At 42.4% G+C, this 15,792-nt stretch overlaps 1 protein-coding gene across 1 annotated transcript in view; it reads left to right on the top strand.

Annotated features, from left to right (window-relative positions):
• Lekr1 (leucine, glutamate and lysine rich 1) overlaps positions 1 to 15,792 on the top strand; it is a 130,051-nt gene that overhangs the window by 27,505 nt on the left and 86,754 nt on the right. The window contains exons 4-5 of the mRNA XM_057757128.1: positions 9,910 to 10,029; positions 11,798 to 11,973. Coding sequence (XP_057613111.1) covers positions 9,910 to 10,029; positions 11,798 to 11,973 — 296 coding nt within the window. The remainder of the gene's footprint in view (positions 1 to 9,909; positions 10,030 to 11,797; positions 11,974 to 15,792) is intronic.

The raw sequence follows: 15,792 nt of genomic DNA, 5'->3' as shown, positions 1-15,792 counted from the left end.
GCACTAGAAATCAGGAAGGTTTGAAAGGTGGTGCCTAAAACAGTCTCCTGAAATTGTGTAGGAGCTGGAAGTCTGATGGAGCAGACTCAGTCATCGGCTAGAGTTCCCACTGTAGTCTACAGCTCATGTACACAGGCAAAAGCCTCTTCAGGACCCACTCTCTTCTCTTCTTCGGAACACTACGGATCCATTTACTCTCTCTCTCTCTCTCATATTCTTGTGATGAGTTTAACATTTAAGTAAACACCAGTCAGAAAGAATTAATGATAGAAAAAAAAAACAACTCATTTTAAAGTGTGTCCCAAAAGATTCCCAAGAATGTCATTGTGGAAAGTGTCCTCTGGTTAAATTTTGTATGGAAAATATTCTGCGTCTATGACTTCCTCAAAGGTATTATTTCTGTGGGCTTGGCTATCTCCTTCCACCTTTCCATGGCTTCCAGAGACTGAACTTAGGCTATCAGGCTTACGTTCTTGGTGGCAAGAATGTACCTGCTCAGCCATCTCGTTTGCCTACGTTACTTGAGTTTTAAAGATTAGAGAATCTAGATTTTCTATTTTGTAATATTGTCTTCTGGTCACATTTTACTTTTTATAATTACTGAATAGCAACTGAGTATATTTTTAAGTATATTTTTAAAAAATATTTTGTGTGTATGTATGCTTTGCCTGCACGTATTTGCATATATATCTTCTGGCCACAGAGGCCAGAAGGTAGTGTCAGCTCCCTTGGAGTTACAGCCAATGGTGAGATTCTATGTGGGTGCTGGGAATCGAACCCAGGTCCCAGTGAAGAACAGCTAGTGGTCTTAACCACTGAGTTTCCTCTCTAGCCCCCAATTGTGTAGATTAGTGTATACAGTTGTGTGTACATCCACCTCCTTTGAGATCACGACGCCGTTCTTTGATGATCTAGCAACAGTCATTGCTTCTCATACTGGCATTGGCTGTAGGCGTGGAGCGGTGATGCAGGGTCTCCTGTAGACATTGTTTAGTTGCTCCCGGTGGCAGGAAAGCTGGGAGAGTAAGATGGCTTCTTGGCTGATGCAGGAGCTCTCTGACCACCATTAAAAAGCAACTGCATGTTTTCCTCAGAGTTTGAGGTGATAATTTGAATTTTGATTAAATAGTTTTTCTCTCTTACTCATATTTTTGAAGGTGAAATGAAGAACGTCTGAATATCTTGCTGAATTATTCTTTGGGTATTTGCTGGGTAGCATTCTAAAATGTCATTTCAGCACTAATCAAGCCCCCAATTGTCTTTGATTTGGAAGTAAACATACCCATGTTTTTTCCATTATTATATTTTAAGAAGAAAATAAAAGTATTTCTAGCAATGTTTTCTTCTCTGCTATCCCTAAATAATGTCCTTTCTCCCTTTCTCTCCCGATTATTCCTTGACTGCTTGAATAAACCATGATGCAAGCAGACACTTGTATCCAGGAAGGTTTTGCATTCTCCCAGCAGTACAAAGACGTGTGTGCTCACGCCTCTTTCTGCCTTCTTCACCAGCAAATCACATTGCAGAGCAGCTGTCTTCCCCTTGATTCTTTCTTGTACCTAACCATTACTTGCTTGGGCATAGATGCCACTCCCTTGTTTTAGAAGCCATACTGTTCTTGGTGTGGTATTATACCTCACAGTGGCATGTCACACATATTTTTGATTCAACAACTTTTACCTTTTTCTCCCTACCACAATTACAGTTTTATCAGAAAGTCAAAATTACTGACTGGAAACTGCCAACATATTCTTTTTTCCTTATACTGAACCAGTTATTGCTACTTCAAATAAAAAGGCAAGGCAAGGAAGTTATACATTTTAGTAATTCTTTGGACATTGTGCAAGTTAGTTACCTGCATATTTCCAGAAACTCATGCATCATTGTCTTGAGGTCATTCTAGGAAAAGCGTATGTGTAGACCAGTGCTTCTGGGTGAAGATGACAAACGCTTTTAATCCCAGTACTCAGGAGGCAGAGGCAGGCGAATCTCTGTGAGTTTGAGGCCAGCCTGGTCTACAAGAGCTAGTTCCAGGACAGTCTCCAAAGCTACAGAGAAACCCTGTCTCAAAAAAACCAAAAAGGAAAAAAAAAAGTGTTCTTTGGAGGGTTGGAGAAAGGGCTCAGTACTTAAGAGCACTGTCCGCTCTTCCAGAGGACCAGGGTTCAATTCCCAGCACCCACATGGCAGCTCCATGTTCCAGGGGATCCAGCATTCTCACACAGACATGCATGCATACATGTAGGCAAAACACCAGTGCATATAAAATAAAAAGAAATTCTTTTTTAAAAGTACTATTTGGGTTTATTAGCACATGGCTCATCAATATTACGTTTCTTATGCATTCATTTTTTTAAATAATTTGTGCTATGGTTTGAACATACCCACCAACATTCTCATTGAAACTTATCCCCCTCTGAGGCATTAGCAGGTGAGATCCTTTAGAAGGTAGTCCTAAGCCCTCTACCCTTATGAAGAGATTAGCTTACTAGCGGGTTATTTGGAGAGAGTGTCTGTCACAAACACCAAGTGTATGTGCCTTACTTTCCATGTGATGTCGTATGCCACCTCAGGGACTTTGTAGTGAACTCTCAGCCCCCAGAACCATGAACTGAATTTTTTTTGGTTTTGAGACAGGTTTTCTCTTTGTAGCCCAGGCTGTTCTGGAGCTTGCTCTGTAGACTGGGCTGACCTCGTACTCAGAGATCCGCCTACCTCTGCCTTCCAAGGGCTGAGTGCTGGGATTAAAGGCGTGCACCACCACTGTCAGGCTTCCTCTGTTCTTTATAAATCACACAGTCAGTGGTATTCTCAGAAAGTGGGCTAAGATAAGAAATTGATGCCAAGAGCAAATGAGCAGAGGCTGAAAGAGTTTAGACGATATCAGGAAATAAATAATCTGAATGCTGTGAACATTTAGGTCAACTCCAATGAGGGGTGAGAAGACAAGAAAACCAGGAAAAATTTTAAACCCCTTTGGGCTGTCATGATTGTATCAGCTGTGCAGTCATGTAAGATAGGAAAAGAAGCCGGGCGGTGGTGGTGCACACTCTTAATCCCAGCACTCGGGAGGCAGAGGCAGGTGGATCTATGTGAGTTTGTTGCCAGCCTGATCTACAGCACAAGTTCCAGGACAGGTTCCAAAGCTACACAGAGAAACCCTGACTCGAGAAACAAAACAAACAAACAAACAAACAAAAGAAATAGAAAAAGAATCATTTAAAAGCAACTTCCTTTAAGAAGAAAATAGAATGTAAAACTTAGCAACTGCAGCGAGGCCATGCAAAGGATAGAAGCACATTCAGTAGAGAGCCTCGAGGTGCGGCCAGCAACTGCTTGTTAAAGACAGGCACCTAGTTGGGAGCCAGTGTTCATTGCCGCTAGGGTGGAATAGAGATCTTAATGGATCCAGAGCATCTTTGTGAGCCTCTGTGCTCACTGGGCCTGGGCCAAGCAGAAAAGGCAGATACTCCCCATGGGCTTGCTCTTCAGAACTGTCAGGGAAGAGACCTCTGCTCCCTGAACCCCAGGACAGTGTTAGCCACCCTCCTTGTGGCTCACACAGATCCAGATATGGCTGCTGCTGCCACCGCTCTACAGTCAACCTTGGCAGCCATGTTAGCTTTCCACTGTGGCTGATACTCAAGACAGTCAATTTATAAAAAGAAAAGCGTTGTTCTGACTTAGTTTCAGGGATTTCTGTCTGTGTTGGGCTGGTCATTTTGCTCTGGGTCAGTACCAAAGCAGCACATATGATGAGGAGAGAGTGGGAGAGCAAGGCTGATCATCTCATGGCCAGGAAGTGGACAGGAGGAACAGGAAATGACGAAGGTCTTACAGTCTCCTTAAGTCCACCCCCCTCCCCCCCGGCTACCTAAGACTACCCATGAAGCCTCAACTATGAAAGCATTCCATAGTTCTACTCCAGGGAGCCCTGTCCTTTAACATATGGACCAGATCCAAACTATAGCAGCAATATCTACATCTATTTATAGGATGCTAATTCTCCAGACTATAGGCTATGGGGCCCATGAACATTTTAAAATGTCTGCCCACTCCTGGGGGAGCTAGGCCTATATTAGTAAGACTCTTTGAAGAGATTCCCTGCTAGGGTATTAGGGTTTGACGTGAGTCCCCAGCCGCTCCTGTTTTAAAATACCTGGTGCCTAGCTGGTGGGACAGCTTCCAGAAAGTTCTGAATCCTTTTAGACGGTGGCCTAGCTGACAGAAGTAGGTTACTACAAAGTGATGGATGTCTGTTGTGGCCAAGCCTCTCTGCTTCCTGTTCTGCCTAGATGTGAGCGCCTCTGTCGCACGCTTCTGCTGTCACGACCCCACCATGCTCTGCTCGCCTTCTGTTTGTCAGGTATTTCTCTGATAAGTAAGGAGCCCCGAGGGCATTGTGGTGGAGTGGATCCCAAAAGCCCTGCCCTGTGTGTGCCAGCCTGGGAAAGACAGCAGTGGACAGCTGGCCTTGCATAGCCCAGGAAAGCTGTGAGGGCAAGGTGCCCAAGACCTTGAAGGTCCATCCAGTGTGTCATGAGACAGCATAGAGGGTGAAAGATTATTCTGGAATGCTATGATTCACAGTCTACCCTGCCGAGATTCAGGCACGCTTTGGTCCCGTTATCCCTGTGCTTTCTACTGTTTCTCCCTTGTGGAGTAAGAACGTTTGCTCGTTCCTGCCCCGCCGCTACACGTAGATGCCTTCTGTTGATTTCACAGGGCCGGAGCCAGAATGGGCCTTGACTCAGAACAGACAGTACACATCTGAGTTCACGCAGAAATGAGCGGAGACTGATGCTGGGGACAAAAAGAAATGTCTTGTCCTTGAGGAGGACACAGGGGAATGCCGTGCTTTGAATTTGGATTGCCTGTGCCAAAACTCAGTTGAGATGTATTCCTTATTGAAAGTCAGTTAGGTGCTTTTGAAAGTGACGTACTGAGACTAAATTTTAAGGATCTAATTAGACTACAGTGGTCCCTAAGGTTGGGCTCCTGGGACCTGGTCTTACCAGAAGCAGAGTCCTGAGCTAGGACATTCTGTCACCTCATCATTTCTTCTCACACCATGAGACCCTGAAGTGACTCCCCATGAGCAGGAAAGACCACCAGGCTCAGCAGGACTTGGCCTTGAACTTCTCAGGCTTCATAAATCTTTGTTTGTGTGCAATCTCCACCAAATATACATACATGCATACAGATAGACAAACGGGCCGGCAGGCAGGCAGGCAGGTGGGCATTATGAGCTGGGGCTCAAAGCCAAGGCCTGTCTAGGCAGTTACTCAGGTCCTCGGCTGTATCCACAGTCCACAAGGACAGTCTGATATGAGATTGGCCAAATCTATAGACTACACTGCAGAAAAGGAGGCCTGGCTCTCCCCTAAAATAATAGCAATATTTGAATAAATATTTTATATGACCAATTTTATTAAGAATAACAGAGTAGTGATTTATTTTGTCCTCAAATTGTCATTCATCCTCTTACCATTCAGACAATTACAATTAACAATTTTGCCTTCATTTTTTTTGGTGTGAAATTATCTGTCTCATGTTTATTTTTAAAGTCACAGTTAATATTTTTTGTTGTTTGTTTTTTGAGACAGGGTTCCTTTGTATAGCCTTGACTGTCCTGGAACTCACTCTGTAGATCAAGCTGGCCTTGAACTCACAGAGATCCGCCTCCTCTGCCTCCCAAGTGCTGGGACTAAAGGCATGTGCCATCACCGCCTGGCTTCCAGTTAATACTTTAAAATTTGTTCTGCATTAATAAGCCTAGCAAAATATATTTAATTAAAGAAAAATCAATTCTTTCAATAGCCTAACCACATATTATTGAAGAGATCATGGAAAAATAAGTGAATAGTCAAAAACAGAATAATGGCCAGATGACTTTATGTGAAAGTTATGGTTATGGTTAACTTAAAAAGCAGTGTGGATTCAGTCCAGTGCAAGATGCCTTTCTTCTGCATTGTTGGGTCCATTAAGTATTACAGTGGTATATCATTTGTGTTTTAATAAATAAAGCTTGCCTGAAGACCAGAGGGCAACACAGCCATACTAGTCAGCCATACAGGTCAGGGAGTGGTAGCACACACCTTTAATCCCAGGACTGGGGAGACAAGAGGCAGATGGATCTCTGTAAATTCAAGGCCACACTGGGCTACACACAATTGAATCTGTTTAAAAGAGAAACAGACTTCACACAAATGTGATCCCAGCACTTGGGATCCCACGCCTTTAATCCCAGCACTAGAGAGGTGGAGACAGGAATGATAGGGCTGGGCAGAGAGGAATATAAAGGGGAAGAGACAGGAACTCAGTGGAGTGTGGAGTCTGAGGTTGGAAGAGAGCTTTCAAGATCACCCCGCTTTTTGTCTGAGTCTTGGTAGAGGTAAAATCTCTCTAGTGGCTTGGCTGCTTTGCTTTTCTGATCTTCAGCAGGAACCCCAATATCTGTCTCTGGGTCTTTTAGTATTCGTGCTACAAAGTATATTAGTAATGTGGGATAATGATTGTGTTTTAACACCGAATTGACCTCAGCAAAGGACACATTTTGGCAAGTAAGAATTCTGTAGGATGATATGAGTTCCACGTTAAGTTTTTAAATGAAAGCAGATAACATTCAGAAGGGAACTAAGTGTTTTTTACTGTTGTTTTAAACATTGCTTCTGTTCTCTGTACTTAATGCTGGAGTCGTTCTGGCCAGTGCCTTCTGCTGATGGTTTGGAAATTGCAATAGGGCCACATAATAAGTAAAGAGGTCTGGTTTCTGCCCCTAGAGTTTCTCAGAGTGCTTACGGTTCCTCTGCAACATAAGACTTCTTTCTAGTTTTATTGAATCCTTAGTGATTTATCTGTCTATAATATCTGCACTCCACTCTCTTCCTGCTTTCTTGAGAGCTAATCTAATTTTGTAAACGGGTTCAGGTTAATTCCAGAAGCACAGTTGCAGGAGCCATAATTGGCAGCTTATGCCCACGTCAGAAGTTTGATTCCCAGGAGCTGGAGACTAGCTTGTTTTGATGAATTTCTTCATTGCTGTCCTAATTTCCCCCTTGATCTTCAGAAGCCTTTCCCCATGGGACCTTGATAGCGTGCGATCCTGAAGATCCCACCACTTCATTTTGTTCAGGCTCCAAGCTTATGTCTGTCATTTTTGATTGCTGTAAAATCAGTTGGAGGGGAAGACTTTAATAATCTTGAGACCCAGAAGTTTGACAAAAATAGCGTGTGGACCACAGGTGGTGAAATCCCCAAAGCTGTGCTCAGCCTTCTTGTATTTCTTACGTGCTTTACTACAGAGTGGGAAAGAGTGAAAGGGAATTTAAATGTATTTCCTTGCACTTATCTTCATTATGAGCAATGTTAATAGGTAATCCAAATAAAAATAATCAAGAAGAGAGTTAATCCTCTGTTTGTTTTCTAACTCAGTGATTCTCAGACAATGCAGTTTAATCAGGATGATGAAAAACTGTAGACTAGACCATGGTAATAAATGTGTTTGTTCTCGTGGTTGCTTCAGCAAGAAGCCTCTCAGTCACCTATCTCCCAGAAGAGAGTTCTCTCCATTAGAACTGTTAGTCTCCATCTTCAGGAACACTCTCTGACTAGACAACATCATGTCCTTAGAGCAGCGTAGTGTTCCCACTCTGTGCAGAACTATCAATGCTGGAGGAAACTGTGTGCCTACCCAGTTCGTACTGTACTGTGTCTTGTGAATTGTTTTACAGAATGATGTGTACAGTAAGAGTGGACACCGTGCTTTGCCAGGCAAGTAATGTTTAGGCATATTAATTTCATCTGAAGTAAGGAAGCATGCAATCTGGCATAGAGTGTATTCAGTGTGAGGATGATGGGACTCTGAATGTAGCATCATAAAACTGCTATTTTATTAGCATTGGAAAGATGAAGAACAGGGGCAGCTGGCAGGTGCGGGTGTCCAGCAATGTTAGGAAGATTTGGTTCTGCTTGCTGCTGGACTACAATGTCAATTTTCCTTCCTACTTCTTCTGTAGCAGAACTGTTACTAACCCTGGAGATCAATTTTCCCAGTTCAAGGACCGCATCGTCCAGTTTGGCTTGAAACTGAGTGTAGCAATGTGGTTTAAACTCATCAGACAAACACAAGGGCCCTTTGATAGGATTGGTTTTGAAAGCATTGTTCTCTTGCTTCTGTTGATCAGATGTGGGAATGTACTGCCCGAAGCTTCTGTCACCGATATGAACCATGACGTCAGGTGCACACTCCCGCATGGTAGACCAGCGAATGGGGAGGTTTGCGGGGGCCTGAGACATTACAAACTATGATATCAGCATGTTTTACTTGAAGAAAGGTCTTTCTCTGTAGTCCTGGCAGGCCTAAAATTCACTGTTGAAAATAACTCAGCCTCAAACTTGCCGTGATCCTTCTGTCTCAGCTTCCTTATGCGTATGTGCCAGCAAACCCTGGTTTCATGAGAAATTGTGTGTATGTGTAATGATGATGATGTTCAAGTCTTAGTTATATGTGGCAGAACCATTTCTAACTGATTTGTATCTAAATTAAAATATTAAGAAATAATATAAGCATGTTATTTAGTAGCATAGAAATCAATACTAAAGGGAACAGGATAAACTGAAAGCAGTTGTCTTTGGTAGTGGAAATTGGGATAAAAACAAATGTTTACTATTTTTTCTTATAATAATTAATATAATATTTAACATTTTAAGTTAGGTACATCATTAATTGTAGTGATATTTCATTTGTATTTTAATAAATAAAGCTTGCCTGTAGTTTAGAAAGTAAAACAGCCCCACTGATCAGCCTTACAGACCAGGCAGTGGTGACACACACCTTTAATCCCAGTAGCCACACTAGTTTGCCATAGAAACCAGGCAGTAGTGGTGCACGCCCTTAATCCCAGAACTAGAGAGGAATATAAGACAAGAGGAGACAGCTCTCACACACATTCTGAAAGATTCCTGGAGGCAGAATGGCCATTTTAGATTGAGGTAGAGGTAAGAGCCAGTGGCTGGCTGTTTTGCTTTTCTGACCTTCAGGTTGAACCCCAATTTCTGTCTCTGGGTTTTAATTAATCATGCTACAATTATTAAAATCAAATAAACTTTTTCCTATTTTTAGTTGGCATTTATGTATTCACTTCCCACCTATAATAAGTACTTCTCTTTTTATGTGGAATAACAACTGTTTGGTTTGGTATCTACATGTTTTTTCAAGACAGGGTTTCTCTGTAGTTTTGGAGTCTGTCCTGGAACTAACTCTTGTAGGCCAGGCTGGCCTCAAACTCACAGAGATCCACCTGCCTCTGCCTCCTGAGCGCTGGGATTAAAAGTGTGCGCCACCACTGGCCGGCCAGTTATTTCTTTCTTTATTATTTTTTATTGATTTTATAAAATCAATGCCTTTATTGATTTTAGTGAGTGCATATGATAATTGTCTTTCTGGATCTAGGTTACACAGTCAATATGTTGTTTTCTAGATCCATCCATTTGCCTGCAAATTTTAAGATTTTTTTTTCTGCTGTGTAGTACTCTATTGTGTAAATGTACCACATTTCCTTATCCATTCTTCAGTCAAGGGGCATTTAGGTTGTTTCCAGGTTCTGACTATGGCAAACAATGCTGCTATGAACATAGTTGAGTACATGTCCTTATGGCACAATTGAGCATCCTTTAAATGCTTTGGATGATACTGCTAAGTCTTGAGGAAGGTTGTTTCCTAATTTTCTGAGCAATTGCCATACTGCTATCCAAAAGGGATGCAGTTATTTCTTAATACAGTGTATATAAAGATGAGTAGTTTTCTTTGGCTACTTATTTCATTATTATTATATTTAATTTTAATTTTAAAATGTTATTTATTAGGAAATATTTAAGCATGTAGTACTATTGTTTGTTTTGTTTTAGAGTTCAAGATGCAAACATGAAATTAAAAAAGCAGCAAAATGAATTTCAGAGAATACAGAAAGAATTGGATCATCAACAAAATGAGCTAAAAATTAAGCAAAAACAATCCCAAGTCTTCAGGTAAGATTATCTTTAAGAATTGAAAATTATAAATATTAAAATTATACAGCAAATGCTGACTTTATGAATATCTTGAGAAAAATGGAAATAGCTTCACTTTTTTATTGTCCTTATGTCAACTGAATTGTTTATTTAGTGAAATGTCATTGAGCAAACAGCATTTTCTGTTAATACCTTGCTTCTGTTCCTTCTCTGTAGTGACATCGGAAATGAAAGTGTAGTAGCTAATGTCTGTTTTGTGTGTAAGTGGAGTGTGGTGATTGGTCTGTGTCCGTGTCTGCATGCATGCGTGAGCGCGTGTGTGCGTGTGTGTGTGTGTGTGTGTGTGTTTAGTTGTGTCTTCCTCGCTTGTTCTCTATGTTATTTTTTTGAGAGAGGTTCTCTGACTAGAGATGGAGCTTACTAACTTGGCCAGCCTGGCTGACCAGCAAGCTCCAGGCATCTTCACACCCTTCCCACCCTACGCTGGGTTTGTAGGCATGCGCCCTCAGGAGTGCTGGGGATCTGAGCTGAGGACCCCGGTGAGGCAAGCCCTGTACTGCCGAGTGTCCCCTCCAGTTAATCTGTTGGAACAGAAAACCTTTCTCTGTGATAATACAGACCGTGAAATTTGGAATTCTCCAGCACAAATAATGTTACTCTACTCCCATAGACTCACTGCAAGGTTTATAATCCATAAAGATAAAATGCAGCATACAAACAAACAAAACAAACAAACAAAAAACTGGAAACACACGTCCTAAAATACATTGAGAATGTTTCTAAGGTTCAAGATAACTAAAAGATATGCTGGATGAGTATTTGGATGTTAGGTTTTTGTTTTAATCCACTCTTTAATACCACAAACATTTCATTAAATAATCCTCTGAGTTTTTGATGCATCTGTTGATAAGCCTGCTGGCCACGGGTCTGCCTTTCATAAATAGCTTATGTATAGCTGATAGTAAAGAATTGTTGAATTGGGCGGTGGTGGCGCACGCCTTTAATCCCAGCACTTGGGAGGCAGAGGCAGGCAGATCTCTGTGAGTTCGAGACCAGCCTGGTCTACAAGAGCTAGTTCCAGGACAGGCTCCAAAACCACAGAGAAACCCTGTCTCGAAAAACCAAAAAAAAAAAAAAAAAAAAAAAAAAAGAATTGTTGAATGGATGCATGAAGGAAATCTGCTCACACACACACCCCCCCGTGTGCGTGTGTGTGTGTGGTTTTGACTGCATCAATGTCCGTGCACCACATGCCTGCAGTTTCCCCCGGGTTGTAACTCCCGGGACAGGACTCATAGCTGATCGTGAGCTATCATGTGGATGCCGGGGATCGAACCTGGGTCTTCAGAAGAGCAGCCAGTCCTCCTAACTACTTATCCATGGCTCCAGCCCCACTCCCAGATGACCATTTTTACCATTACAATTCTCCTTGGCCCATTTCAAAAAAGCTGGTAGTAAGCTCGCAGATTAACAGCACCAGGCAACCTGATTACCAGTTGCTTGGCTCTGCGGTAGCCTTGGCCCGTGTCTAGATTACTGCATGTGAGTATGTCTGTCCTCTTTGTAGTTAAAATAACAAAACAGAAGACATTTGGCCTTGCTGTATTTATCAGTGTACCGTCACTATTCTCAGAGTACATCTGTTGTCTGTGTATGATATGTTGAAGGCTTCCTTCCGCTTTCAAAATTGTCTCCATTAAACAATGGATTTTATGATCACTTTTGAAGAAATGTGTGTTGTGTTTTCTGTGTTTAAAAATGCTAATTTTTGTTTTACTAATTACAGTCAAAGATTGTCAGAATACAGATACTTCTGGAATAAGACCCTTTTGTTACTTACTTTTACTAAAAGGGAGCTAACCAGTATTAAACATGAAGTATGTGATAATTTTCAAAACTGGACTTCACTGAAAGGAGAAGTTTTTCTACAGATGAAATCTCTGAGTGACGCAGCCTTGGCAGGTTTGTTACATGTATTTACAGCCTACTTGCTTGTCTCTAACGGCTATAATAGCTATGTAATCATAGGATTTCTCTGTGTGTTGGGACTTAGGTTTACTTTTATTACTGGTTGGCACTGTAGAGAAACATTAAGGTCCAATTATACCTGGGGTTCCACAGTTACTTGCTCATCTAACCTAAGCTATGCTGCATCCATTTTACAGCTGTGGTTAAAAGTCTGATTCCTCTTGTTAAACTTCTAGATTTGTCTAACAGTTTTCTCTTCATCTCAGTGGTTGAGTAGTAATATAAGACCAGCCTCCCCCAAATAATTATAAATGCGGAACACAAATACTCAACATTGCTGAGAGACCAAAACTGAGCACATAGACGGAAGCGTCAAAGACTGAAATAAGGTGTTTACTCAGTGAAAGGCAGCAGTCTGATGTGTTACATCTGTGTGAGCTGTCGGACAGGGAGAACTATAGATAGAACAGTAAACCTGACTGACAGGTGGGGACAAGGCGGATAAACACACGACACCCAGAGGAACTTTGAGTTGTGGACGTTACTCTCCAGGGTGTCGCAGTGATGCAGCCAGGTCATTATGCGCACTTGCTGCAAATGTGGTCTCTGGCTAATAACATGGCGTGCGGTTTGTCTTGACCAGATGCAGCATGGTGCAGGGGTGTCACTGGGAGGGGAGGCTGAGGGGAGGGGTGGGGAGGCTGTGTAACAGCTCTGCTTTTTCCTCACTTTCATTAAAACTGCTTTAAAGAGGCTTAAGGTTATTTTCAATATTGAAAAGGAGTATGGAACTTGGCGAATTTCTTTTTCTTTTTATTTTTTAAAGGCGAGTAGACTGGGGTCAGGATATAGTTTATTCTATATAGAAGTAAAAATTATGAAAGAAAAAATATGTTATTTTAATCCTGAAGATGAGAGGACAGTGACCAAGGCAGACACAGCCTCTGGGAATGGCCAGGTGCAGAGACAGTGGGGGAGATCAGCTGCAGACAGTTGTGAGCCACTGTGTGGGTGCTGGGAATCACATCTGGATCCTACTGCCGAGTCATTTCTCCGGTCCCCTTAATACTTTTTGGAGGAAACATAATAGAGCCCAGTCTTCATATTGTACCACCCAGTGTTTAGTACACAATCGAAAATTTCTTTCTTTCTTTCTTTCTTTCTTTCTTTCTTTCTTTCTTTCTTTCTTTCTTTCTTTCTTTCTTTCTTTCTTTCTCGTTGTTGTTGGTTGATTTTTGTTGCTGTTGCTGTTGCTGGTTGATTTTTGGGTTTCTTTGTGTAACCCAGGCTGTACTGGAACTCACTCTGTAGACCAGCCTGGCCTTGAACACAGAGATCCTCCTGCCTCTGACTCGTGAGTGCAGGGATTAAAGGTGTGCACCACCACTGCCTGGCCCAAAATTCTTAACCTTGAAAAAAAATATTAAAAATATGGTCCATGTTCCCCCAAATAGAGCAGTAAATTTGGAGCAAACTTAAATTGCACCAGATGATGTGTGGGAAGGCACAATTCTTCTTTCTTCTCTTTATTGTGCTTTGCAGATTATTTTTGTCAATGGAAGGTTTGTGGCACCCTTATTGGACAAGTCTCTCTAGGTTGCTTTTCTAATGACGTGTACTACTTTAGTAAGCACACATTCTGTCACATTTTGGTAATTCTGTTTGTTTGTTTGTTTGTTTTTTCGAGATAGGGTTTCTGTGTAGCTTTGGAGCCTGTCCTGGAACTAGCTCTTGTAGACCAGGCTGACCTCGAACTCACAGAGATCCGCCTGCCTCTGCCTCCCAAGTGCTGGGATTAAAGGCGTGCACCACCACCGCCAGGCACATTCTGGCAATTCTTACGTTTTTTTTATTATTTTATTTTCTGCACACAGCCACCTTCAGTGTTACTATCAGAACTGTTTTGGGACACTATATGCCACATATATAAGAAGCTCTGTGTTCTCACTGTTAGTTTTCAGAACAAAAACGGACATTCCCGTGTCTGTTCGGTTGAAGCTTCTAGCTCGATCGAGCACAAATCTGCCCTATCTCCTCCAACCCCATCTTTGCCGAGAAAACTCTGAACAAAGAAATGGCACCCAAGTGCCCACCCAGGGACCTAGCTTTTGACCATACTTGGGCACAGTCCTAGCTCCTGGCTGGCAGGACATCACCGCTCGCCTGAGGTCTATAAAACGTCCCTGCCTTGGCTAAGGGCACTCCCTGAAACAGCTTTATGCTAGAAAAGGACTCCATTTAGGACTTTTCATAGAGAAGTCATTGCCTGGCTACAAAGGTTCAAAGGACAGACAGACTGTCTTAGTAGGCGCCAGTAAAAGCTGACTTGACGTGGAAGCCCCCTTTTCATCTGTCATCCCCCAGATCCCGGGACTCTGAGAGTCCTGTGAAATCTGCCCTGCCCGTTCTCTGAAAATGGAACAACAAAGCCGGGATGGCAGCATATCTGTTTACAGAATGTGCTGCTGTTGATAGCCATTGCTCAGTAAAATGACCTCAGCCTGGTGGTGCATGCCTCCCACTCCAACTCTATAAAGGCCCAGGGGATAACTTATTCATGGAATTCAAGGCTATCTAGGGTAGCATGGTGAGATACAGTCTCAAAGGAAAAACAAACAAATTCCTTTCAAAATACAACTTCACCCAAGAACTCTAATGGAATTTGATGAGATTAGTAATGTTTTCGTGTCTGTTAAACTGGCACCAGCCAGTTTCCAGCCTATGGATCAGGGAGCGATTTGACTTCAGATCTCGCTGTCTATAAAATTTATGCTTATCATTATCAAAGACAGTGATTTCTCTGATTTCTCCGGACATAGTAAATTGAAAACCTCTGGAAATGATTCCCTACTATAGATGTCATTAAGAATAAACACTGTCATTAGGATTTGCATATAGGTGCATTAAGAGCACTCAGGATTCATGTGAAAATATAATATTAACCAAAACTTAGAAGTTGATTATAGCCAGCATGACTGGGCAGAAGTAGTTGTAGACAATGTAGAAGTGACAGTTGTCTTAGTTTGCTCTCTGGTGCTGGGATAAACGCCATGACCAAAGCAACGTGGAGAGGAAAGGCCTTATTTCATCCGCTAGCTCACAGTCCTTATAGAGGGAAGGAACACGAGGCTGGAACTCAGCGCTAGGAACTGAAACAGAGGCCATGCAAGAATGCTATCTACTGCTTTACTCGCCATGGCCTGTACAGTTTGTTGTTTGATACAACTCAGGACTGCTGGGCTTGGTGGTGGCATTCCCCACAGTGATCTGGGCCCTCCCACATGAATCATTTCTCGGTTGAGGATCCCTTTCCTGATGGCTCTAGTTTGTGTCACACTGACGGGAACCCAAGCAGCTCAGCAGCGGAACTAAGCCATGATCGCACTGCTGCAGCCTTCTAACCGAGGAGTTCATTCTGCCTGAGCAAAGAGTAGTTTCTCCAAGTAGCTTCCTGGGGAGATAGTAATAAAGATCACAGAAGCGATAACCACGGATTGAGAATGCTGCGTGAGCTTGGGCTTCTGGATAAGATGATGCTTTAGGAAGCTCACCACGTTGGAAGGGGAGACGTGGCTCAGAACTAAGAACCCTTGTTGCTCTTGCATAGAGGACCCGGGTTGGGCTTCCAGCACCCACATGGCACCAACAATCAGCTGTAACTCCAGTTCCAGAGAATCCAACACCTTTTCTGGCCTCCATGGACACCATACACATGTGGTTTACAGACATACATGTAGGCAAAACACCAGTGTACACAAAATAAAAACATCTTTTTTTAAAAGATGCTTGTCACTTTTGTATAACACTTTCCCC

Source organism: Chionomys nivalis, chromosome 24, assembly GCF_950005125.1.
Source record: "Chionomys nivalis chromosome 24, mChiNiv1.1, whole genome shotgun sequence".
In the NCBI taxonomy this organism is placed as follows: Eukaryota; Metazoa; Chordata; class Mammalia; order Rodentia; family Cricetidae; genus Chionomys; species Chionomys nivalis.
This window is presented reverse-complemented; position numbering and strand designations above follow the sequence as displayed.